This window comes from Sarcophilus harrisii, chromosome 1 (genome assembly GCF_902635505.1).
Source record: "Sarcophilus harrisii chromosome 1, mSarHar1.11, whole genome shotgun sequence".
In the NCBI taxonomy this organism is placed as follows: domain Eukaryota; kingdom Metazoa; phylum Chordata; class Mammalia; order Dasyuromorphia; family Dasyuridae; genus Sarcophilus; species Sarcophilus harrisii.
Genome location: NC_045426.1, coordinates 278532800 through 278560412, shown reverse-complemented (window position 1 = coordinate 278560412; position 27613 = coordinate 278532800). Strand labels below are relative to the sequence as shown.

Genomic DNA, 27613 nt, shown 5'->3' with positions numbered 1-27613 from the left:
CTATTCCATTGAGTTAACACTAGGATTCTAACATCTCACTTGAGTTATCACCTTGTTTCAAGTTCTGGCTCATAACATCAGTTTATATTGCTATAGTCACGGTATATCTTCTCCTGTAAACACACCATTTCAAAACCAAACTTAATTAAATTATGTATTCTCAGGAAAAGAAACTGCAAAGTAGCTCTAGAGTAAATAAATTAAAACTTTGGTGTACCCAAAACATGACCTGAGTGGACCCAAAATAAGCACTGGGTGAGATCTAAGCATTCTCCCTCCCTCACTCCAAAATGCCAAATGGAGACATTCCTGCTGGAATGAAACAGCAGCATCAACAGAAGTAAAGATATTTCCCAGTCCAAGGCAATATCCTGGGCTAGTGAGGTACATGGGCTACAGTTTCCTGGAGCCTAATTTTATTCAAAAGATCTCTCCTCAATAGAATAGATATTAGCCCAGTACCTTCTGGCTTTTCCCTTAAAGATACCCATCTAAATTCCTTTTTTTGGCACTTCAAGATCCTCCTTCTTCAGCTCTCTATAAGGCATATTTCTTTGTATATTTGCCAGTGTTTCTAACTAAACATGGTCAAAATTGTTTATTTTCCATACCTTCAACCTGCTCTTCCTTCACTGTTTTCTCATCCTGGCTCTCTTGTTTGCAACCCTAGAGGATCAGTTGGTTACTTGTCCTTGGTTCTCAAAGAGGATCAAAATGACATCACTATGTAAGAGTAGAGTGACGGTATGTCTTACAGTGTGTCCAACTGTGGCTGATCAGACCAGTACAAGCTCAGAGTGCTCTGCCACAGGTTAGACACAAATAGTCCCTGTAAACATTTGAGATGGACTCTAACTCTGTGCATCTCATGTTTCTTTTGGGCTAATTCAATTTTGCTTTGCTCATAGAGCATGGCACCTTCTTGGATGAGAGCACGCCATGCTGGGTGGTCCTGTGCTAGTGTTTCCATGTCACACAATCAGTTCTAAAGTTCTTAAGAAAGACATTGAGAGTGTCCTTGCATTGCTTTTTCTGGCCACCTTGTGAGAGCACTTGCTCTATGTTAGGTTCTCCATAAAATAAGCTTTTAGGCAAATATTTGAGAGTATTGGTGCATGATTTTTTTTTAACCTAGAGGTCAGGCAAAAATAAAAGATAACCCCCAAGTCTAATATTCAATCACTTACCACTTCCTGTTGCAAGATCATCAACTTAGATTTGGAAGGGGCATTGGAGACTAAAACTATCTTAAGGATGTTCTTTACTTTGCAAATAAAAAAAAACAAAACTGTAGTGCAGAGAGATAAGTGACTCATCCAATCTCCCTTTTGTAGTAAGTGGGAGATCCTGGAGATGAAGTATTCACATCTATATAAATCATCTGTTCCCTTTGTCTCTGTCTCCAAAACTACCACACTAGTACAGGCTCTCTTTACCATCCACATAAACCAATGGCAACAAACTCATATAGAAATGAATGCCTGAAGACTGAATAGTGACTTAAAGTGGTACAAATTAACATTATATTATAATATATTTTATTTCTTTTGTTACATATGTATATAATGTATATGTAAATTCATATAATATATTTCTTTCTAATTGAATTTTAATCCGGTTTAGGCCAACTATTTTCAGTCCCTCAAATACACTCTTTACTCTCCTGCTACTGACTAAGTATATTGTTCTCTAATCTGGAATGTCTTCCCCCATTTACCTGCTGAAAAACATATATTTTGTCTTTATATTGTTAGTACCCAGCACAGCACCTCGAACACAGAAGACACTCAATAAACGCTTGCTGCTTGATTGTATGCCTATGTAATGTTTAAAACCCTGTTCAAAAGCCAATCATTCCTTCTTTCACATCCAATGAATAATAATCCTTCCCCTTTGATTCTTTCAAAGAACCTAGTTTTATCAGTCTACTGTGTATTTACCATAAAATGTGCATTACAACTATGGTTGTCTCTTCTCCATTGTTAGGACAGAAAATAATAAACTCTAATATATAAACTACTTTGGGATAGGAACCCTGTCTATCAAAACTTTGTGACCCGAGCACATAGTAGTCATAGAACAAATGTTTAACTAAATTCTATTATTGCCTTTTTTTTTTAATCCTCCCAATGATCATTCATTTTTAGTTTTTAAAACACCTCAGTAGTAGCACTTTATATCTCCTCTAAGTATCTCTTTGCACAAAGGCAAGTAACAAGGGACAGAAAGGGAGAAGTTTGCATTTTCAGTCACATTCCTAATTAGCAATGTGCTCTAGAGATCAAGATCACTTTAGGAGGTCCAAAACATTTCTTCTATCTGATTGAATTTAAAGGATGCAAGCAGATGGTTATTTGATTCAGAGAATAATCAATTGGGAGCAAAAAAACAAGTTGATATTGACCTATTTAGTAAGAAAATACTACTAATGGGAGTAGTCTTTTTTTTTTGTATTGCTCATAAGGTTTACAACATCACAAAATGCTCTTAGGAAAGGACAAAGGAGGAGAAAAAAGGAAGGAAGGGGGAGGAGGAAGAAAGAGAAGGAGAGAAGATATGAAGGTACTTCCTACCTTATCTATATGGGTCCCAGCTGCAGAAGCAGCTTTTGACAGAGGAGTAAAACTATGTTCCCTTTAATCTGTAAAATTATTACTTTAAAATTGTGTCCCCTTTTGATCTGTAAAAGAAGGGAGATTCCTGGTCTCCCAGACTCCAGAGAGTCTATGAGAGAGAGCATATCCTCCTGACTAGCCTTTTCTAAGGCAAATCACTCCCTTCCTTCCCCCCCCCCCAACTGATAACCGGATCCCCATTCAAATTCAGGCTGAAAAAGCCTTCAAAGTAATTTCATTCAATTGGGAAATCCTGGTCTGATTAGTTCAAACTGCTCCCAGCCCCCTGCCAAGATCTGCTCATAAAATAGGTTTCTGCTCACTCATTCTTTGCAGAATGTCCAAAGGAGCATGCTTTACTTCTTTGGCATAGATGCCAGTTCTCCTGCCCACTGTGAAGACATTGTCTTCTCAGTGCCAGCCTCCATTTCTCTAATAGGACTTTGCCACTTGGAAATCAGTCTCCTAGCAAAAGCTGACTTCTTCAGTGCCAACAATAAACTTCCTTTTGCCAGTCTAATATTTCAGGTTTGTGATTTCTTTCATGTTCCCACAAAGAGGGGTTCTCACAACTCTCTAAACTGCCACTAACCACATCATTTGGTTCCTGGCTGGCAATACCTGCATTCTCTGACAAAAAAGGCCCCCTTATTCAAGGAGCATTTTGTCATCTCTCCATTTCTAGAGATGCCTAGAGCTGAATGAGGAGTTATAGAATCGGGAAAACTAATGCTTTTTTTCTTTTTGGCAAAAATGGGACAAAACACCTCTACTTCTAAAAATCCTTCCTTGAGCAGAGACAAATTCAGCTTGAAAGAGCTCAAAACTGGAAAGCTTAAATTAAAACAGCATTGTAGTATTCTACTTAAATTTGCTGGAAGAAAATCAAACTCCCTCCTATCAGCCCCTCTTGGGACAGGGGAGCCTCCCTTTGCATCCCTATGCAGTTTTAAATCCCTTTCAGAACAGGACCACACCCATCCCAGACTGGCTGTCAATCTCTTAAGGGAACTGGAACTGTTAGCCCTTTCAGAAAGCATGCTTATCCCTTATATTTTATTTTTTAATTATAATAACTTTTTATTGACAGAATCCATGCCAGGGTAATTTTTTTACAACATTATCCCTTGCACTCACTTCTGTTCCGATTTTTCCCTCCCACCCTCCACCCCCTCCCCTAGATGGCAAGCAGTCCTATATATGTTGAATATGTCCTAGTATATCCTGGATACAATGTATGTGTGCAGAACCAAACAGTTTTCTTGTTGCACAGGGAGAATTGGATTCAGAAGGTAAAAATAACCCAGAAAGAAAAACAAAAATGCAAACAGTTTACATTCAATTCCCAGTGTTTTTTTTCTTTGGGTGTAGCTGTTTCTATCCATCATTGATCAATTGAAACTGAATTAGATCTCTTTGTCAAAGAAAGCCACTTCCATCAGAGTACATCTTCATATAGTATCGTTGTTGACATATATAATGATCTCTTGGTTCTGCTCATTTCACTCAGCATCAGTTCATGTAAGTCTCTCCAAGCCTCTCTGTATTCATCCTGCTGGTCATTTCTTACAGAACAATAATATTCCATAACATTCATATACCACAATTTACCCAACTATTCTCCAATTGATGGGCATCCATTCATTTTCCAGTTTCTAGCCACTACAAACAGGGCTGCCACAAACATTTTGGGGCATACAGGTCACCTTCCCTTCTTTAGTATCTCCTTGGGGTATAAGCCCAGTAGAGATACTGCTGGGTCAGAGGGTATGCACAGTTTGATAACTTTTTGTATCTTTTATATTTTAAAACTGGACAGTTTCCCTGGGATGGCCATCCTGCCTTAGAGCAGGAGCTGCCAAGATCCTTTTAATTGAAGAAGCCTCAAAACTAATTTTGGGGCAGCCATTAGAGGTTTTAACTCCCCACCAGGTTTAGAGCATTTTAGAGGCCAAAGGACACCAGTGGCTTGGTGGGAGACCTAACAGATATCAGGGTCTCCTACCTGATCTGACTCTCTGGGTGCATCACACTCTTGACCCTGCCACCCTGCTCACTGAAAATGGGGAAAGAAAGGCAGGTTATTCTTTGATGACTCTCACTGGCATCCTAGAGACTAAGCCATTACCTTCTGGGACCTCTGCCCTAACTAGAGCTTTGAAACTGGAGAAAGGAATGAAAGTGAACATTTATAATGGCTCCAAATATGCTTTTCATATTTGCATATGCTCATGAGGCTGTCTAAAAGAAAGGGGCATGTCCTTTCTCCCTATGGCTGGGTTCAAATACCCTCAGATCAAACACTATTGGTCTTGCACTCTAGGTTACGATGCCAGCACCTCGCCCCCACCCCTTCAAGGAGACAAAAGCAAGGATTTGGGGGAAATGTTCTCTGGTTCTTAAAGGCACAGCAATGCTAGCCCCCTGGGTGAGATATTTAGATAACATGAAAACATTCTCTCCAACTTTACTGCCACAATCAACCAGCTGGCCAACAAAACTGCACATTCTCTCCAGGAGATCCAAGAATCCTTGGACTCTCTTGCTAACATGGTTTTAGATAACTAAATGGCCTTAGATTATCTCCTTACCTCTAGCAGAGGGGTCTGTCTGCACCCTGGTCAATACCTCTTGCTGCATGTACATTAACAATTCAAAGGAGGTCAAGTGTGACACTGAGAGAATTTCAGAAAAAGTTGGATGGATGCAAGACATTCATGAGAAACTCCTTACACCCCTCCCCCCCCCCAAATCTTCCTCTGGATGGGGTTCCCGGCTATGGTCTCTCCTAACTCCTATACTAACTCCACTTCTAATTATCATCTTTTTACTCATATTTGGCCCCTGCATTTTCAAACTGCTTGTGAGATTTGTTACCTTTAGGTTCCAAGCTGAGAATTTTCAACTGCTCCTCCAGCCTGCAGACCGATTGGGACACACAATTAGAGATGCCCTGCTGTGGTTTTCAGATCTCACACCACCCCTTCTGGCTTGCACCCTCCCAGTGAACTTGGGGATATCTCTATGACCCTTGTCATCTTGAAGCAGTTACAGAAGTCTGAGATCTTTGCCCCTTTTTCTCCAAATGAATTTGAGAGTAAGTGCTTGAGAGGGGATGATGGGAGTGTACAACAGTACTCCCATTAACCTGTAAAATTATCATTCAAATTGTGTCCCCTTTTGATCTGTAAAAGAAGGGAGATTTCTGGTCTCCTAGGCTCCATAGAGTCTGAGAAAATATATTTCTCAGGTTGGGCCTTTTAAAGGCATTTGCATCTCTCCCATTGATAGCCAGACCCCCATTCAAATTCTATTGGCAGGTCTGGGCCTGACATTGAGTGATTGAAATTCCAAGATGAGTATCTAGGAGAGAAGTGGAGAGGGGGGAGATTGGCTTTCTTTTCAACCTGAAAACTGAGTCTCAGATTTCCTATTAAAGGGCAATTTTGGATTCATTTCTTTGCAGAGGCCTAAAGCAGAACTATGCCTTATCAAGTAGCCTCTCTCTCTTTGGCACAGCTGCCTGAAAGGATCCCTGCCCGCTATGAAGACATTCTCTTCTCAGTGTTAACACCTCTGTTTATCTCTCTGCCAGGATTTCTCTGCTAGAACATTTATCTCTTTGCCAGGACTTTGTCATTCAGAAGTCAGTCTTCCTAGAAAAAGCTGACTTCTGCAGTGCCAACAACAAACTTCCTTTTGCCAGTCTAAAATTTCAGGTTTGTGAATTCTTTCACGTTGGACCTGCACCAAAGAGAGGTTCCCACATCTCTCTAAATTGCCACTAACCACACATCAGTTTCTCAGTCTAGTACAAACTGACAGGAGCCTGTCTTGACTTCCTGTCTTGACTTGACACATAGGGAATACAATTTCAAATACAAACAATAAATTATGTCAATTGGCAGGGGAGGGGCCTGGTGGAAGTTTATCCTTGACATATTCAGGGTCTCCTACATAGTCAGGGTCCACTGTTTCAAGTTCAAGGAAGGAAAGAAAGGAAGGAAAGAGGGAAGGAGAAAGGGAGAGAACAAAGAAGGGAGGGAGGACAGGAAGGAGAGAAGGAAGGAAAGTAGGAAGGAGGAAGGGAGAGAGGGAGGAAGAGATGGAGAGAGAAAGGGAAGGAGAAGAGAGGCAGGAAAAAGGGAGGGAGGGGAAGAGGAAAGGAGGAATTATTAAGTGCCAACAATACTGGGTGCTAAGATGAGCACTTTACAAATATTATTTCATTTGAACTTCACAACTACCCTGGGAGGTAGGTGCTACTATTACCTTATTTTACAGAGGAGGAACTTGAGGCAGACAGAAGTTAAGGGCTTGCCCAGGGTTCATGCACTCTCAAATCTGAGACCATATTGAAACAGAGTTTTTAAGATTCAGGTTCAGAGCTCTTTTTTATCAACTGTGTCATCTAGCTGCCCTAGCTACTGCATGGGGCATTTACATCCACATAATAACATCAGAAACTGGACAGAAAAAGGAGACCATTAGCCCTTCTATATCTACAATTTGTAATATGTATATCATAAAATGTTTTCATTTTCACAGGGCTAAACTCTTATAAGAGTACTTTTAAAAATATATTTTCTCTGATTTAGAGTTACATGAGCAAAGACTTGGTACTCTTTCAATAGTACTATTGGACATGAAGGTTGAGAGAAAAAAAGTAAAATCATATTAAAATAGCAGAATTTTCTATGCTAATCAAAAACTGGAACTCAAGCCACAGGGCAGTCATTCATTGAGAAATGAATGGCTGAATAAAGTGGCATACGAATATAATGGAATATTATTATGTCATAAGAATTCAGGACTTCAGAAAGACATATATTGAACTAAGGACGCTATTCCATATGAGCTCATATAACTGAATGTGGAGGTTATTAAAATTCTGAGTTATTATCAGTAAATGTTTGGTTTGTATACCTATTTTATATACCTATATGCCCAGAGTTGCCTTCTCAGGTGAAAAGAGATCATGAGTGGAAAGAGTTGTCCTGTATTCCTGTATATGTGTGTGTGTGTGTGCGCGCGTGTGATAATCAGATTGGAAAGGAAAACAATACTCAAAGGCGGCTGAATGCCTATTATATTCTACAACTAGTACAGGTTCCAGAAGACAGATTATGACACAAATTCCTATACTTGGTGAGCAAATAGAATACAGAAGCTGAATACTGCATATGAAAAAGATGTAGTTATTGTGTTGGCTGATTTTGCATAATTTTGACGTAAGAGAAATTCTGGATTCAGGGAAAAACTATCTGGAAGTGATTAAAAATGTATCAAGTGAATTTTTAAAAAATATATTTTCTAAGCTCAATTAATCATTCTCAAAGAAAGCATTAAACAGAGCAGAGATAGAGGTACAAAAGTAATTGAGGGAACCTCATCAATTCAGTTCTCAATTATCTCTGCCTTAGAATAGTAGTCTCCAAATTTTTTTAATCATATATTTCAGTTAGTTAAAGACACATACATACAATGCCAATAAATGTGTTTACTCATTCATAAGTTATATAATGTTCTGCTATACTAATAATTATGGGCATCATAAAATATGTAAAAAATAGAAACAAAATATGAGACAAAAATGAAACAACATAGGAAAATAACATGGCCAGACCTCTATTTTTGGAAAGTCACTTTGGTAGCAGCAGTACACAGGATGAAACACAGAAGGCAAAGACTGAAGGCAGAAAGATCAATAAGGTTATTACAGTAGTCCAAACAAGAAGTGATAAAGTCACAACAGTGACTGTAAGTGGAAGGATGAGGGAAGGACACTGAAGATGTTGTGGTGGTAGAAATGATAAGACCTAGTAACTGATTAGCTACAAGGGGAGAGGGAAAGTGAGAAGTCAAGGAAAATACCAAAGTTAGGTGCCCAAGTGACTTGATGCATGTGACTTCACCATTGCTCTGTGCACTGCCACCAGATGTGCTAATTTGAGATCAGAGCTCCGATCACTAAGAAATCCCAAGGAAACACCACTGCAATGCTGCAAAGGAGAAAAGAAAATGCAGCTCATATATTAACAAGTTAATCCTAAGCCACTTGCACTGACTTTTTAAATATACTCTGCACAGCCTAGCTTCCTTTGTGGATTTCTTTCTTGCTTATTACTCTTAAGAGTGGCAAGGACAAGAATGCTCACATTGTCAACCAAATCTCCCCTCCTGGACTAAATCTTCTATTAAAACAAAGCTTTCCTTTGGAAGTGGGTTTCTAGATGCATTGTTTCTTTCTCAAGAGGCTAAGATAAACCCTGAATGGTCCTTTGAATACTGACAGCAAAGGTATCAAATGATCAAACTTACTAAGCTATAGAACCAAAATATAAAGAATTTGTGTGTATGTTTCATTGGACAAAATGTAGGTTCCAAGAGGGTAAATAATGTATTTATTTGTGATTATATCGCCAGTATCTAACATTGTGCTTACCAGAAAATAAATACTTAATGAAATTCTACCTCTGTTGCAGATTACCTGGGTGACCTTTGTTAGTCATTTAATTCATTATTAGTCCTCAGTTTTGTCATCTGTAAAATGTAAAACAAAAAGGCTCCCAAATCTCTTCTCACTCTAGACAAGGGCTTTTTAACTTTCTTGTATTATGGATCCCTTTGGTTATCTGGTAAACCCTACAGAGACCTTCTCAGAATAATATTTTTAAATGAATAAAATACACAGGAAACCAATTATAATGAAATAGTTATCCAACAAATTTCTTTAAAGGAAGTTCATAGATTCTAGGATAAAAAATCCTTATTTAGACCCATGGGCCTGTGATATAATGATTGATGCATAGAGCAAGGAAACAGATTGAGAGGACCTGAGGATTCCAACTCTAGGAGTCACAGAATTTATATGCAAAATTTAATGCAAAGCATTAAAACATTAAAATAAATAGATTTCTTTATATTATAAATGTTGGCAAAAAAAACAACAACAGTGCTTTCATAGGATTAGGGTAGATATTTTGACACAAGAAAATACATCAAGAAATCCTTTTCTCTATTCTAATGTATTTATAAACACCACTTGTTTATTATTAACTGATTGAGGGGTTGCAGAACCAGCTTGAAATTTAGGCAGCAGAGAAGGCTAAGAGGTATAAATAAACTTCCTTTTAAAATGCTGTGTGAATGTTTGAACACTTGGAATTGTTTAATAGGGGGCTAATTATGGGAAAGTAAATAGAAACAGATCAGTGAGTCAAATGTCACATTCGCCATCAAGGAAGCTACTTGCAATAGGCTCAGATATTCAATGGAAATACCTGAGCAAAGAACAAAAAGAAAATGTTAACTCAAACAGGAAAAGAACCTCACAACCCTCTCATCTTTGTCATGTTTTAGCCAACTAAGATCAATAATTCAAGCTCAAAGAGTACACAGAGTAGAGAAAATATTTTTCCTTCAGCTTCTGCACAGCCTATAGTATTCTCTGAAGCTGGCAAGCATCCTAATAGCACATCACTTTAGACTTTACTAACTTCAAAATCCCTGATAGTTCAATATAAAATAAGAAATTTATCCTTAAAGTTTCTACCTCTTCATCTGAAGTTTCTTTGAGTTTTAAGAATTAAAGCACTTCCAACATTTAAAATTCAGTAGTTTAATATCAAACCCTAAGCTTAAAAACCCAAGTCATATATCCTTAACTTCTCAAAATACTTGGCAATTATAATATATTAAAAGGCTTGATTATAATATATTATGTAAATTAAGCCTTTAATTTTTCAATCAATTCATCTTTATCATTAGTTATCTATATTTTATTTTAGAATTTTAGGATACCATTTCTGAATGTATGATATGAAACTTCATATGTATACATATACACACACATATATTTAAGCAAAATATTTTTACATTCACATTAATTTACATTATATTAACTCAATCTGAGCTCTTAGTCTATCCATTTCCACCTGTTTAATTTCAGTGTTTTTTTTTTTTAAAAACAACATTTTAAAGAATGAACTAATTATTAAGCCAAAGGCAAATAACAGATATATAAAATTATTATATTGATATATTATTACATACCATGTAAATGCTACAAACATTATAAAATGGTAATAAATCTGTTCACCTGTTAATAATGTAAGTAAGAAAGAATGGGTGAGTCAAACTAAATACTCACAGTGGAAATACAAATCAGAAGCAACAGAATCTTAAAAACATTAAGACACTGTTTTTATAAGATCTCTCCATGAAGGAGAAGATATCATAAAGACAGACAAAGTTCATCTAATCCTCCAAACAACAACTAGGTAGCACTGGGGATAGAGAAGAAGGTTCCCTTCTAAAGGGAAAACACAACAATTAGGAACATACAGACTACCTATAGAGTCGATAGAAAGTAATTTTAATGGAAATGTACTTACAGATGTGGACCCTGGGGAAAACCTCTTTCAACAATGTAGGATTTGAGCTTTTTTGAAAGAAGCCAAGTGAGCTAGGACATTAGGACATTTCAAGCACAGGATATAGCTGGCACAAAGGCACATAGTTGGGAAATGGGAGCATTGTGTGAGTGGAAAGGCAAGTAGCTTCCTACTTGTGTGGGTCCACAGAGTGGGTTAGGGTAAGCAAAGATAGGAAGAAGCCAGATTCAGGAGAGTTTTAAATTGTAAGCAGAATATCTTATACTTGATTCTAGTGGTAATAGGAAGCCACTGGAACTACCTGAGCAGAAAACTGACATTGTGTTCGCTGTTGTTCAGTGATACATGACTCTTCGTGACTCCATTTAGAGTTTTCTTGGCAGAGATACTTCATTTTCCTTCTCCAGGACCATTTCACAGATGAGGAACTGAGGCAAGCAGGGCTGAGTGACTAGCCTAGGATCATATGGTTGTCAAGTGTCTGAGGCTGGAGTTGAACTCAAAGATGAGTCTTCCTGACTACACCACCTAGCTGCACTTTAGAAAATTCACTTTCAGTTGAGCAGATGATGGATTAGAATGGGGAAAGACTTCAATCAGGAAGACCAGTTAGTAGGCTATTACAATAACAGGGCAAGAAGTGGTGAGAGTTTGTGTTGGAATTGAATCTACAGAAGCTGATGATGTCAGCAAGAGAGAATATATAGAATGAAGGAAGAGAAACAGAGGAAGAGTCATAAAATGTGCCCATAACTGATGGGTATGACATGTATGAAGAATTTGCAAAGAAGATTTAGATTTAGATTTAGATTGATTTAGAAAGAATAGGTTTTCTGTGGAGAGAGATCATTTGGTTCTCAGAAACATTTTCAGTCTATTAGAAATAACTCAAAAAATTTTCTTGTAAGCCAGCGGCTTTGGGAAGGAAAGAGGAAATGGTGCTTAAGATACTTTTTTCCCCCTTATCTCTTCCCCATTTTCCAACAAAAACAATCATTAGATACCAGCAAAGAGAGGAAAGGGATTTCTGTTATTATGACTTCATCATGTTGGGAGCTCTCAGTGATTAACTTCCTGTGCCAGTGAACATCACACTCTGCTCTGCAACTTATTTTACAGTGCTATTGGGGACACTAAGAGTTAAATAACTACCCCACGGCACAGATGCTGGACTCCAATCCAGGTCTTTCTGACTCCAAGGAAAAATCTTCAACCATCATGTTACTACCCAGAAGTTCTTTAAAAAAACACTTTTCCATTTTAATTCAGATGACTTGATTATTCTCTGATGACTTAAGTGTCCAGTTTTTCAAACAGTTTCTGCCTCAGTAAAAAGTTTCTATTATTAATATATTCAGAGTGAGTCAAAAAAAAAAAAAAAGGCCTATCAGCCCTTTCCCAAATCACACTTTACCTCCTCCAAATGGCCTTTGTTCAGATTATTTCCCAGGCCTGGAATTTCCACACACCTTTCCTACAAATATCATATCTTAGCAATCTTCAAGACTTGGCTTAAAGGCTTGTTCTTCTATGTCACTGAAGACCTGAGTTCATATGCACAACCTTGGATCCTAATTAGTTGTATGACCCCGGCCAAGTACCTTGGTCTGCCTCAGGGTCCTCAACTGTAAAATGGGAACAAAATGTAAGGATCAAAGGAGAGAAATATTTGTAAAATGCTTAGCACAGTGTTTGGCACATAGTACTTGCCCCCTCTGTGTGCTATCCTTTTTGAGCACAGTACTTTTTAAATATTTTCACACTTTGTATTGTATTAATTTGTATGCAATTCTTATGTCTACTCCCCTAAGCTTACAAACTTCTAGAAGGCAAGGACCATTTCTTACTCATCTTCATACCTCTTTTTCGGTATTTCACACATGTTCTAGAAGCTCAAAGAGTATTTTCACATTGACATTCCTATTTTTTATTAACTTGGTAACTCCTGAGATAGAAGTAAGGTGTTTACTATATTACAAACCCTTAATAAAGCTTTGTCAATGATTTAGAAATTAGGCAATTCTAGATTCCCTGATCTAGTCAGATCTGCTATAATGCCCCTTTCAAAAATGCAAATCTGCTGGAACATGATTGATATGTTAAGAAACATTTTGAGCATAACAAGAATTTTGCTTACTGGAGGTTTCTTTCCCAAGAAACAGCTACAGTGAAGAAAACTGCACCACTCTGCAATAACTCACAAGCTGCAACTCTTCTGACACCCCCTTCCACAAACAAACTTCATGTTTTTTTTCAAAGTAAAGCCTCATACTTATTATATATCCTCCAGTGTTGTAGGAGCTATAAGCAGAGGGGATAGGATTGAAATCACTCTCCACACCTTTGAAAAGGCTTGATACCCCAGAGCCCACACAATTTATCTGGGATTTTGCAACTCCAGATCATGGGACCCCAGAGTAGAGACCATCCACACTGTCATTATTATAATATTTATGTATTACATATATAAAACTGTTCTATCTTTTTAAAAATTAGGTTTCTATCTCTGTTATGTGTCAATGATGAAGTTTTTTGAGTGTGTTCTCCCAGACTCCATTTTTCTCACAAGTCCTGTGACTTTGCATGAATGATTTTGCTTTGGGATAATGTATATATTGATTTTAGCAGAACTGACTGTACTCTTTTCTTCAAGTCCTAGGCAATTAATTACTCTTTGGATCTAATTTAGATAATTTCCTACTTTTTGCCATATAAGTTGTTTCAACTTCAGGAAAGATGATTATTTAGGATCAAATGATTTTTTTAAAAAGAGACACGGTATTTTTTTTTAGAACTAAAAGATACCTGAGAAATTATATAGTCTCAGGTGTCTAAGCCTGGTGTTTATAGACCACAAACCAGAGGGTCTGTGAATAGATCTCAGGGAGTTAAAGAACTTGGATGGGAAAAAATTATATCTTTATTTTTAGTAACTTTTGGTTTCCATTGTAGTTCTATACATTTTATTTTTAAAAATTTATTAGTATTTATTTTCCCAAGGTACATGTAAAAACAATTTTTAACATGTTTTTAAAATGTTAAGTTCCAAATTCTCTCTTTTCCTCCCTCCTCAGCCTCCCTCATTGAGAAGGCAATCAATTTGATATAGATTATAGATATGTAGCCATACAAAACAGTTCCTTCATCATGTTGTAAAAGAAAATATAGATGAGGGAAGTGGGGAGGAGAGGAGGGAAAAGGGGGGGGAGGGGAAACCTCATGAAAAATAAAGTTTAAATTTCAATCTGTATTCAAACACCATCAAGTATTTCTCTTTATATATGTAATACATATATATATATGTGTGTGTTTAAAATATATATATATATATATATATGCACATATATATATATATATATTGTTTTGTATTATAACTCTTTCAGAATTATCTTGGATCATTGTATTGCTGAAAAAAGCTAAGTCATTCACAGCTGATCATGTTACAATTTTGTTGTTACTTTGTAGACAGTATATTTTATTTTGTATCATCTCATGGAAGTCTCTCCAGGTTTTTCTGAGAGCATCCTGCTCATCATTTCTTAGAGCACAATTATATTCTATTATAATCACATATCATAATTTGTTCAGCTATTCCCCATTTGATGGGCATCCTCTCAATTTCCAATTCTTTGCCACCAAAAAAGAAGTTATATTTTTGTATACATAGGTCCTTTTCTTCTATGTGTGTGTGTGTTTTATCTCTTCTTGCACACAGACCTAACAGTGGTGTTGCTAAGTCAAAGGGTATGCACAGTTCTAAACCGCTCCACAAAAATCAGTTCACAGCTCCAACACTGCATTATGAAAATGTTTCACTTTTCCCCCACATCCCCTCCACCATTAACCATTTTCTTTTTCTGTCCTATTAATCAATTTAATAGATATGAGATAGTACTGAATCATTTTAATTTGCATTTTTTCCAATCAATAGTGACTTAGAACCTTTGAACACTTTGTCACATGTATCCTTCACTATCCAAGCAATCCCTTCACTACCTCTGTTTGTTAGGTTTCTTGTCTTCTAAGCTTTGGTCAATTCACCTTCAAATGACCAGCACTAGACCAGCTTCAGGGATCTGACTCAGAATTCATTGGATAACTCACTTCAATCACTTCCTGGCCCACCTCTCCAGTTCTATGTTCATTCCCAGCAGAAAGTAGTTTCAGAAGATGAGATCATCACCCCATACCCTAAAGAACTTTGGGTTCCATTTGTTTGGAGGGAAACTGATTGTTGGGGGTGAATGGACCCAGGCAAAATACTACCCAGTGTCTGAATGGGCCCTCAATAAGCAAATAGACTCTGTGCTAATCTCTCCTATTGTGCTCTGATAACCAACTTTGTACCCCTGTAACATCACCAAACTTTGGCTTGAGTTTATTTCTGTAATATTTCAAACCCTAGGGCACTGTCATTCCTAGTTTCAGGACACTATCTAAGTGTATCAGGATTTGGGCCCTAAAATTTCAACATTGGTGTGCTAGGCCCCCTTCTGTTTAGGGATCCCCAACCCACTTTTCAAAAGATTTAACAAATTAAAAGAATGAGGTTCTGAATGATGTGGTGGGAAGAGAGCAATTGAAGAATTGATAAAAACTATTTTCTGGAGCAGGCAGGAAGAAGACTCTGATAATAGAAATTGGTTTAGTTCTGTGGTCCTACCCTCTGGAGGTAATCCAGTGAGAAATCCAAGCAAGTTCTGTCAAGTCTCTGAAGCTAAATATTTCCTACAAAATAACTTATGGACCATGGCTTTGCTACTGTCTTCCTTGGGTCAGTCTATCATCTCACTCTGGCTGGTGGTGTCTTTTTCCTTACCGCTCCTCCCCTCATGCCATGTGATATCTCCCCTAACTCTACTATGCTTCTCAACCCCGCTTCTCTCCCTTATAGCTAACACTTTTAGGGTGTTAAGCCCTTTTCAGGGTTTAGCCTTCCAGTTAAGGACATGCTATAATCTCACGAAGGGTTCCCTTTTTACTGAGTAATTATAAATCCCACTAAGGAACTTGTCTTTCATATGCTCTCCCACTCTATTTCATATTTACCATTCCTGGTGTCTATTGTATGCCATCATTTTGCCTGTACCCTCTTTCCTAAATAAACCTGCCTTTCCCTCCCCCCAAAAAAGTGAGTTAGAACTTTTTATATGCCTATAAAAAGCTTTGATTACTTCAGCTGAAAACTGTTTTATTTTCTGATCATTTATCATTTGAATGACTTATTTTTATAAATTTGACTCACTTCTCTATGTTTGATAAATGAGGCCTTTATCAGAAAAACGTGCTTCAAAATTTTTTGTTACTTTTTCTAATTGTATTTCCTTGCATCTTTTTCCTCCCCTGTCCTATTCTCTCTACTTTCATCTTGTCCCTCCTCAAAAGTGTTTTGTTTCTGACTATACCCTCTGCCAATCTATCTACCCTCTGCCAATCTATCTTCCCTTCTGTCAACCCTCTTCCCTTTCTCTCCTATTTTCCTGTAGGGTGGATATGATTTCTATTTCCAATTGAGTGTATATATTATTCCCTCTTTGAGCCAATTTTTATGAGAGGAAGTTTCACACATTTTCCCTTACTACCCCCCACTGAAAAGCTTTTCCTTGCCTCTTTTATGTAAGATGATTTACCCCATTCTACCTCTCTCTTTCTCCCAGTACATTCCTTTTTCATCCAATAATTTTTTAAATGATATTATTACTTCATATTCAATTCACCCCTGTGCTATATATACTCCTTCTAACTCCCTTAATAATGAGAATGTTCACATAAGTTCCAAGTATCATCTTTTCATGTAGGAACTTAAATAATTTAGTCTTAAGTCCCTTATGATTTCCCTTTTCTCTTTATCTTTTTATGCTTCTCTAGAGTCTTATATTTGGAAGTCAAATTTTCTATATAGCTCTGGTCTCTTCATCAAGAATGCTTGAAAATCCTGTATTTCATTGGATATTTCCCTGAAGGATTATTCTCAGTTTTGCTGGCTAGGTGATTCTTGGTTGTAAATCTAGCTACTTAAGCCCAAGAAACCCTGAAAAGAAAGCCAAATGGAGCTAGCTCAAAGGTAAATTGATGTAATATTCTTTGTCTTGCCACAAGTAACTTGCCTACATCACATTTCAAAGATAACATGATGGAAATAGATGCTTTGTAGAAATTAGAAATGATGAGCACAAATCAGAAAAACCTAGAAAGACTTACATAAACCGATGCAAAGTGAAATGTACTACGTATAGCAATACTGCAGAATGATCAGCTATGAATGACTTGGCTATTCTCAGCAAAACAATAATCCAAGACAACTCTAAAGGCCTTAAAAATGCTATATATTCTCAGAAAAAAAAAAAAAAAAGAACTGATGGTGTCTGAATACAAACTGAAACATACTTTTAAAATTTTATTTTTCTTGAGGGTTTCTTTTTGGGGGTGGGGGTATTGGTCTATGTTTTCTTTCACAACATGATTATTAGCATTTACTTGTCTTCTCAATAAGAGAAGAAGGGAGAGAGTCTGGAACTCAAAAGTTTTTTTTTTTTTTAAATGTTAAAAAATGTTTTTATATATAACTAGGGGAAAATAAAATATTAAAAAAATTTTTTTAAAAAGAAGAAAGCTTGATCCAGGCTCTAGACCAGCTTTTTCCAAGCCTCAAATCCTTAGGATCTCTTATATTTAAAAGACTAGAAACTGGACTGATTAAATGTTAATGAATAAGTAGAGTCAGTTTTTCTCAAAAGAGAGAGGTGATTAATAATAAATCGCAAATCACATGAACTTTGGAGGAAATTTTCAACTTAGCACAAAAACATGAAAATTCATCAAAAATAACTTCTGTAAGTTGAGGTGATTACTAAGCATAGACAGAAACACTAGCATTCACTACTCTGATTGCCAGAAAGTGGAAGTCTGAATTAGAGTTGCTGCCTGCTACTACTCTGCCCACCAATGAGTAAATAAAACAAAAATGAAATAGAGGTCCTATACATCCTTTAAGTGATGCAATACTTTTAATTTTATCTTTCTTACTAGAACTTCTACAGAAAAAAACCTGTACCTTACTTCATACAGTATTACAAGTTCTATGCTATTAAAGAAAATGAAATGATATATGTAATGTAGTATACATATACACACACACACACACACACACACACACAGGTGTGTGTGTGTGTGTGTGTGTGTGTATGTGTGTGTAATTTGTTGTTGTTCGATAATATCCACCTCTTCATGACCCTATTATGGGATTTTCTTAGCAAATGTATTGGAATGGTTTGCCATTTCTTTCTCCTTATAGGTTAAGTGACTTGCCCAGGGTCATATAGCTAGTGAGTATGTGAGACTGGGTTTGAACTCAGATCTTCCTGACTTCATAGGTATATAGTCCTTAGGGAAAAAAATTATGAAAATCTGAATCTCTAAATACTTATGAAATTGAACAAATCAGTGGATTAAGCATATATACAAAAAAAAAAAAAACCCACAAAAGCAATTAACAAAAAAAAATTCAAACGGAACTCTAAATTAGAAAGTCTAAAAATAAAAGAAAATATTAACAAAATTGAAAGCAAAACTCAAAAAAGTTGAACTGAAATAATAAAAAACTAAATTTTAAAGCTGGGTTTAAAAAAGTAACAAAATAGATAAATCATTAACTACTGTGACTTTTAAGAGTGAGGAAAACCAAAAGGGGAAAAGCAATAATTCTCAAGAAATGAGGAATAAAGTATATTATTAGAAATGATTCTACCTGTTAACAGATCAATAAAATTGATAAATGAAATGGATGCATATTTACTGCTATTAATAGCTATATTTTTAAAAGCTACACATCACAAATATAAAGAAAATTAAAAATTAAAACAATGCTGAGTTTCCACTTCCTGGATTTTAACTTCCAGATTCCAGGTCCAATACTCTATCTGCTTCAGCATATAGCTGCCTACATTCAAGAACTACATACAAGAAGTCATTAAACTCTTTTATGTATTTATTTTTTCCACACTTTTAAGTTTAATGTGCATTATTAACATTTTCTCCTTCATTCTTTTAATACTGTGTTTTTAATACTATTTTATTTTGTTATAGAAATGTTTTACATAACCTCATATGTGGTTTCTTAATTGTGGAAATAAGGGAGAGAATTCAGAACCCAAAAATCTTAAAAGCAAATGTAAAAAAATTGTTTTGAATGTAATTAGGGAAAATATAATATAAAAAATAAAATTTTTAAAAATAATATATTATTTTTCTCCCAATTACATATTAAAAGGTTCCAAATTCTATCCTTTTCCTCCCACCTCCATCCAATTCAATATAGGCTATTGTATGTGTTTATATTCTTTGACTTAGCTCCACCCAGAACAGGCAGATATTTCAAAGATAAAAAGGACCCATAAATATATATATATTCATAGCAGAATTTTTTCTTTGAGGAAAAGAATTGGAAATTAAGGAGAATAGCTAAACAAATCAAATAGAAGTAACTGAATTTTACTGTTTTGTAAGAAACAATAAAAAAAATTATGGATTTGAATAAACTTGGGAAAACACATGAATAAATACAGAATGAAGTGAGTATAACCAATAGATTATTTTATACAATAACCAAAACATTATAAAGAAAAACAATTTTTTTTAATTATAGCTTTTTATTGACAGAACCCATGCCTGGGTAATTTTTACAACATTGTCCCTTGCACTCATTTCTGCTCTAACTTATCCCTTCCCTTTCTCAACCCCCTTTCCTAGATGTCAGGCAGTCTTATACATGTTAAGCATATTAAAGTATATCCTAGATACAATATGTGTGCAGATCCGTACAGTTCTCTTGTTGCATAAGAAAAACAAAAATGCAAGTAGTCCACATTCATTTCCTTCTCTGGATGTTCCTTCTCTGGATGTAGCTGATTCTGTCCATCACTGATCAATTGGAACTAAATTAGATCCTTTGCCGAAGATATCCACTTCCATCAGAATACATTCTCATATAAGTATTGTTGTTGAAGTGTATAATGATCTCATTTCACTCAGCATCAGTTCATGTAGGTCTCTCCAAGCCTCTCTGTATTCATCCTGCTGGTCATTTCTTACAGAACAATAATATTCCATAATATTCATATACCACAATTTATTCAGCCATTCTTCAACTGATGGGCATCCATTCAATTTCCAGGTTCTAGCCACTACAAACAGGGCTGCCACAAAATTTTGGCACATACAGGTCCCTTTCCCTTCTTTAATATCTCTTTGGGATATAAGCCCAGTAATAACACTGCTGGGTATGCACAGTTTGATAACTTTTTGAGCATAATTCCAAATTGCTCTCCAGAATGGCTAGATCCATTTACAATTCCACCAACAATGCATCAGTGTCCCAGTTTTCCCGCATCCCCTCTAACATTTGTCATTATCTTTTCCTGTCATTCTAGACAATCTGACAGGTGTGTAGTGGCATCTCAGAGTTGCCTTAATTTGCATTTCTCTGATCAATAGTGATTTGGAAACCCTTTCATATGAGTAGAAATAGTTTCAATTTCATCATCTGAAAATTGTTTGTTCATATCCTTTGACCAGTTATCAATTGGAGAATGGCTTGATAAGAAAAACAATTTTGAAAGACTTATGAGCACAAATCAATGCAATGACCAATTACCTATCCAGAGAATTAATGAAAAAGCATGTTTGTTACTCACAGCGATCTCAAAGAAGTAAGGGATTTGAGGACAAAATGAAATAGATTTTTGGACACCCCCATGGATGGATTTGTTTTTCTCTTGTTCCTTCCAAAGGAAGATTTGTTTTTATTACAAAAGAAGATTTATTTTTATTAGTGGAGTAGCAGAACAAGAATTTGGGAGGGAAAAGGATTAACAATAAGAATACTTCCCTCCCCCCCAAAAAAAAGGTTAAGAAAAGAGTATTTGGATACCTTTTTTTTTTTTAATATCTAAAAAAAAAATAGAAGGTTCAGAAGGAGGCTTTGATAAAAAGGTTGGCTTTGAAATTTACATTTTCAATTTATTAAATTCTTTCTTAAAAATGCAAGCTGAAAAAATGTTTGTGGCAGCACTTTTTCTGGGGCCAAGAAACTGGAAACTGAGTGGATGTCCATCAGTTAGGGAATGGCTGAATAAGTTATAAGATATTACTGTTCTATAAGAAATGATCAGCAGGATGATGTCAGAGAGGCCTGGAGAGACTTACATGAACTGATGCTAAGTGAAATGAGCAGAACCAGATCATTATACATGATAACAGCAAGATTATAGGATGATAAATTCTGATGAACGTGACTTTTTTCAACGAGATGATTGAGGCCACTTCCAATGGTGTTATGATGGAAAGAGCCATCTAGACCCAAAGAAAGAACCGTGGGAACTGAGCATGAATCAGAACATAGCAGTTTCACTCTTTTTATTGTTTGCTTGCATTTTGCTTTTTCCCCCTCATCTTTTTTCCTTTTTGATCTGATTTTTCTTATGCAACACGATAATTCTATGAATATGTATACAATATCAGATTTAACATATAGATAGATAGATAGATTTTTTTAACATGTTTAACATTGATTACTTGCCATCTAGGGGAAGAGGTGGTGGGAAGGGAGGGAAAATTTTGAAAGACATGGTTTTGTAAGAGTCAATGTTGAAAAGTTATCCATGCATATTTTGAAAAAAAAAAGTTGTAATAAAAAAATAAAATTCAAGCTGAACATAATAGTGATCTGTTTTATGTCCAATTTTTTTTCCTACACAAATGCACATATACACACAGACACAGGACATTGGATAAGTATAGAATAACAATAATAAATTTTGTTTTAAAAATAACTCTAAGGCAGATTTTGAAAGGAACAGACTACTTTTGAATCCAGAGAGTTCAACTCTTCCCCCATTGTGTACTGTTTTGGCTAGAGCGAAAGAAGGTTGCATATCTTGTCATGCTTTCCATTATAGAGAGTTAGCAGATCATATGAGTATCAAATGAAAATTACAGTATTGCCAAGGATGGCTAAATTGGCAGTCTCCTAACACCTGAAATAATCTCTATTTGCTTCTCCTAACACCTGAAATAATCTCTATTTGCTAGAATGCTCATTTCCCCTTGATCTAGTTTTTCCTGGCATAACAGGCATCTCCTCTTCCAAACAAGCTCATGATTATGAAGCACCAACATTCTGCTCACATTGAACAGATTGTCATTCTTAATTTTATATAAACAAAGCAAGCTGGAAGGGGGAGGGGAACAGTTAAGAAGGGGTAGGTTTCAGTTAGAGAATCTTTTGGCAGTCAAGCAATGGCATTAAGTGAATTCTTCCCATGCTTCTCTGGGTTCGGTTGCAAAGGCAAACACTCAAAGGCAAGCATTGATTACAATACTATACCTGCTCCTAACTTCTAGATTGTATTTTAAATCGAAACCCTTCAAAGTAGTGTGTGTGTGTGTGTGTGTGTGTATTTGGGGTTGGGGGGACAGAGTGTGAGGAAAGGAAGGCATGAACTCAATTATGAAAAATTTCCATTCAGTGATTCCAATATCTTTTTACAGATAAGTTACCTCAATTGCTGAAATAAAGAGTTTGAGCCCAGCTCTAGTCTTCTATACCGTTCTGAAGATTCCTTCCCAAGAGAATTCTTGGTAAATTAAATTAATGCCTTTAAAGTGTGCAAGAAACAGATCTAGAACTGAATTTCCCACAGGCATCTCACTCACACTCAGTATGGCCAGCACAGAACTCAAAGAGCACAACCATTATCTTAGCCAGCCAGGATTGAAATCTCAATTGAAATCCTCAACTTCTTATTCAGCTTTATTGCATATATCCAATCTTGTCATTTCTACCTTTGCAACATCTTTTGTATACATTTGTTTCTCTCCACTTACACAGCCACTACCCTGATACAGACCAACATCATTTCTCTCATGAATGATTAAGTGCAGAAGAAAACCTTCTAATTTGTCTCCCTGTCTCAAGCCTCTCTCTCTCTATTTCAATCCACCCTATGTATGCTCTGCTACCAAAATGATTTTCCTAAAATGTAGGTTTGACTATGTGACCTCTTTAATGAGTAAATTTCATGGCTCCCTGTAACTCAAAGTTATGCAAATGTAAACGAATTTATAAAAATGTAAAGCCTCCCATTTGGTTTTTAACACCTTTCACTGCCTAGCTTCTTTCTACCTTTATAATTTTTCTGTACTCTACTCACTATGTCCTCTAGATTTCACATATTCTTCCATCTAGCTATTGTGATCTACCTAATTCTTGCATAAAACATTTCATCTCCCAATTCTGTAGCTTTGCACTGGTCTCAAGAAACGACAAAGGAAGAAATGATTTGACTGAGGAAAAAGAAAGAGTGATGGAGAATGACAGCAAAAGGGAAATGAGACTGACATCCAGATGGAAATTCAGTTTGCCTTTATTCAAGTTGGTTTTGAGGTACTGGAAATGGCTTCAAAAGCAAGAAGCTGGAAAAGAGAACTGGTCATTTTAACAGTCATCATTTCCTGTTTTACAAAATGGCACTACCCTCATCTAGAATGAGAGAGTGCAATGGAAAAAAAAAAAATGATCTGGTGTGAATTTGTTTAACTGAGTAAAAATAGAATGAGAAGGAATATGCATATTCAGAGGTAAATCACAGGTCAGAGGAATCTCTTGGGAGGGGATCCGGAATTGCAGCAAAGAAACTTTGTTGTATCAGCAAGATAAGCCACTGATCTTATATAATACCACCTTATTCAAGAACTGTTTATAGCACAAAGGGACTAACTATTAAGGAAAGAGGTTTTACATTTCATCAAATGTGGCAAAACAAAGCAAAAAATAAACATCCAAACTTGTTCACTCTTTAAAAAAGATATAGTATCAACATAACGTCCAGCAAAGTCTTACTTTGATGGTTTATCATAGAATACAGAGGTCCTTGGGCTATTGCAGACTATGCTCAGAGCATAGGCTCTGCCAGATTATACTCTAAGGTAAAAACTTCCTGAAAGAGGACTTGTCTCACAGAATTAAAAGGTCTACAATAACACAATGTTGGTCACAAGTTACTGATTACTTTGGTCATAGCCACTCAGGTGGGTAATTAGTGATCTTAGAAATTTGGAGAAATGTATGTATGCTTCACATAAAGGAACTGAATATTGGAAGCATAAAGACATAAGCACACTCTTACAAATAGAAAGGTCACTATTTTCCAAGAAACTTATCCCTATTCAGCAATAAACTGTTAAGACTTTGTTGTCGCTGATATTTACCCTTCATTCTCAAAGAGGACCGTGACATAAGAGAGGCGATGATGTGACATGCAAGTGAATTGGACTGCAGTGAGGGAAGGCTATGCAAGGTACCCAGCTTCACTTTCTCCTTCAGAGTTATCTGAGTCCAATAGCAAGATATATATCAGGATGACTGGAGATGATCCTGGATGGATGCAGTTGGCCTTTTTAAGGTAAGGTCTTTAACAAGTTTCAGTTTTCTGAAGCAATGTTCAATCAGTGATTAAGGTTAGGTATGAAATGAGGCAGAAAATGGACTCTTTTACTTAGTCAAAAAAAAAAAAAAAAAAAAAAAATCAATCTGGAAGGGAAAGACTCTCAGGGTTTCTGGCCAAAACAGAAATGGTGGCTATTTACATTCACTCTGAGCTTATATATTTTGGAGTTTAGGAATAGATTCCTTAAACCCTGATCACTTTGGCTTTCAATGAATGATCAACAATAGGTCCCACGCCAAGTCCCACTTGGTCACTGTTTGGACCCTAATTGCTAAGGCATACCTTTGTAGTGACCCTGTATGTGATGTACGTCTCCATTGTACAGACATGTTTCTTGGGATCATCAACTGTGACAAATAGGTCTCTGGTCTCACCATCAAGATCATCATCCAGCTGCAGTCTGTTGAGAAGTGAAGATGAAGAGGCTGGGCTAGAAGTACCTGCAGGAGTTCCACCATTAGGCAAACTGAGGTCCTAAAAAGTGATAAAGATAAACTGGTTTTAAAAAAACATGCAAAAGAGATTAAATTCCTAATAAAATAAATTTTGCATAATGTTGGTTCTGTTTTGAACATAACCTTTATAATTTTAGTTTTGTCATTTAATGTTTTGTTTCCACAAGGGAACTTGTTGATATAAAGATAGAAAACTCTGAACTCAAAAGAAAAAACTTTTCTGATCCTTGTGGAAATTACTTCAGCATTCTTAAAAAAAGTTAACTTGCCAAATGATTCCTTCTCCATCTATTAAAGGGGAGCAAGCTACAACCATAAATCTGAATTCATGTATGAATTCCATTACTCTTATCCTCATAAGAACCTTAATGCTCTGAGCTAATAAGTAGCCTTTTATCTACATACTCTGGGAATCTCCCACCCTTGCTCTCCTACCTTAAACACAGTGCTATGTCCTACAAGGTAAGAAATGATACAGAAAACCCAATGATACATCTTTAAAAATTAAAAAGTCCTAGGGGAAAAAATCCACACATCAAGAATGCAAAAGGATTGGAAAAAAGAAAACAAAAACTGTAATACTCAGATATGCTGTATATGGGGGGGGAGAAGAGAAATTTAGCCATGAACATTTTTTTCAGTATCCTTAAAACACAATATTGGCTTAATTTTTATGGAACATTTGTGTTTATACATATACACATACACACACTCACTCATACACATACCACCACCATCCAGCTAGAAAATGACTAAATCTTTTTAAAATTATTGATCTTAGTACAATAATTCTAGCATTTCTTCATACCTCACTGCCTTGCTCAGTTGCGAGCAAGAAGAAAGCATCATCCATAGATCCAAGAAAAAAATTTTAATAGTAATAATACTTTTAATACTAAACTATTACCAGTGTTGTTGCAAGACCTGGAAGATAAATTTAAAATTAGTAACACACATAAAGTAACAACAAAGTGCATGGTAGGTATAAATGGGACATAAAACAAAGAACTCTAAAGAACGAGAAAAAAAAGATGTCATCAAGTAATTATATGGTTTAAAAAAGAAAGAAAGAAAGAAAATGAATTAGTCATGTGAGGAACAAGGAATGTTGCCAGAATAAGAAAGGCTTTCAGCATGTTGGGTGGATCTCCTGTGGTGATGGAATGACATGGACAAGGTACTCAGGTATGCATAGATTTCAATCAGTATTGTTGAAGATAATTTAAAAATCAACAAGATTAGAAATCCATTTGAATTTTGCTTATTATGTCTACATTAGATTGTAAACTATTAATATTTCAATGCTCTTGCCAGCACCCTTTAAATTCAGCATTTTAGACAAAGGCCTAATAGTCCTGCTCTGGTTACATCTTTGTGAATGAACAGATAAAACTACTTTGAGGCTAAGTAAAGATTTTCCCTAAATTTGGGGAAAGGCCATAAATTTAAATGTATTGCCTAAAGTTACAGATCAAATTTATGTCATTTTTACTAATTTTCTGCAGGGAATAGAGGGGATGGATGCCAGAGAAGGATGAGGGAACAAGCTATCTGGTCTTGTGGATTCAGTCAGTAGGACTCACACAAAATTCAAGTTAATGATTTTCCTAAATCTCAATTTTTAAAAAAAAAGCCCACAAAACAAATAGACTATGCTTTATCACAATACTTTCCAACTCATATAAATTTAGGTACCACTGCTTTTGTGGTATTTCCTCCCTATATTCAGAAGGTGGGGAAAAATCTTTAGACTTTTCTAAGGAAACAAGAGGGAACTGTCCTCAGATTTTCTAACCAAATTCTTTAGCTATGTATTCTAGACCAAAAGCTACCTTTTCTCCTTACCACAACCAAAAAGCCTTCTAGGTAAGGGTTCAGTTTCTATACGAAAAAGAAAAAAAAAAAAAAAAACCCCAAACAAGTGACAAGACAACCATTACCTTTCAAAGTCTGAGTGAGAACCTCCCCCAAAACTCTTGCTTTTGAGAGACCACACTGCCCTGTTCTGCCCCCTCCAAAAACATTTTCTAAAAATATGGTCACAAGACAAAAACAAACCAAACAAAACTAAAAATGCATTTTCCAAAGCAAAGAAAACTAAGGAGAGCTAAGAGTTGGATCATGAAACTAGGTATCATATGACTAAAGGAAGTTGGAATCTTTCATTTGCTGGGATCCAATTCTATTTACTTGAACCTGTAATACCAGCTTGGGTAGCTATCCAAGTTCTGACAGGCGGTGGCAGTACTTGTATGGTGAATGGACTTTACACAAACTTTCCTCTATCTGTTGTTTTGCCTGACTTCAATTCTACCGAACAAGACTTCTCTGTCCTGGTATCTCCTTTCCATCCCCCTCGTCTGTCTTGTTTCCTTTTTTTGTATTGTCTCCCTCATTAGATTTTGAGCGCCTTAGGATAGGGATTGGCACTTAATAGGCACTTAATAAATGAACTGTGAGATCGCAGAGATCTTGAAGTAATTTACTATAATCTTGTCTTACAGATAGTAAACTGAGGCCCAGAGAAAGGAAGTAGCCCAAGACCTTCCTTGTAGAGGCACATACTAACATCGAATAAATAACTCTTAAAAATGAAAAAATGAATTAACCTTCATTCTCACTTATTCTTCAAAACTGCTCTT

The 27613-nt window shown here is 36.1% G+C and overlaps 1 protein-coding gene across 3 annotated transcripts in view; it reads right to left on the bottom strand.

The window, feature by feature from the left end:
* SNX30 (sorting nexin family member 30) overlaps positions 1-27613 on the bottom strand; it is a 184878-nt gene that overhangs the window by 91637 nt on the left and 65628 nt on the right. For all 3 annotated transcript variants that reach the window (XR_004230322.1, XM_031943034.1, XM_012542727.3), the window contains exon 2: positions 24799-24990. Coding sequence is in view for 2 of the 3 variants with exons in the window: in XM_031943034.1 (XP_031798894.1) it covers positions 24799-24990 (192 nt within the window). In the remaining variant the exon portion in view is untranslated. The remainder of the gene's footprint in view (positions 1-24798; positions 24991-27613) is intronic.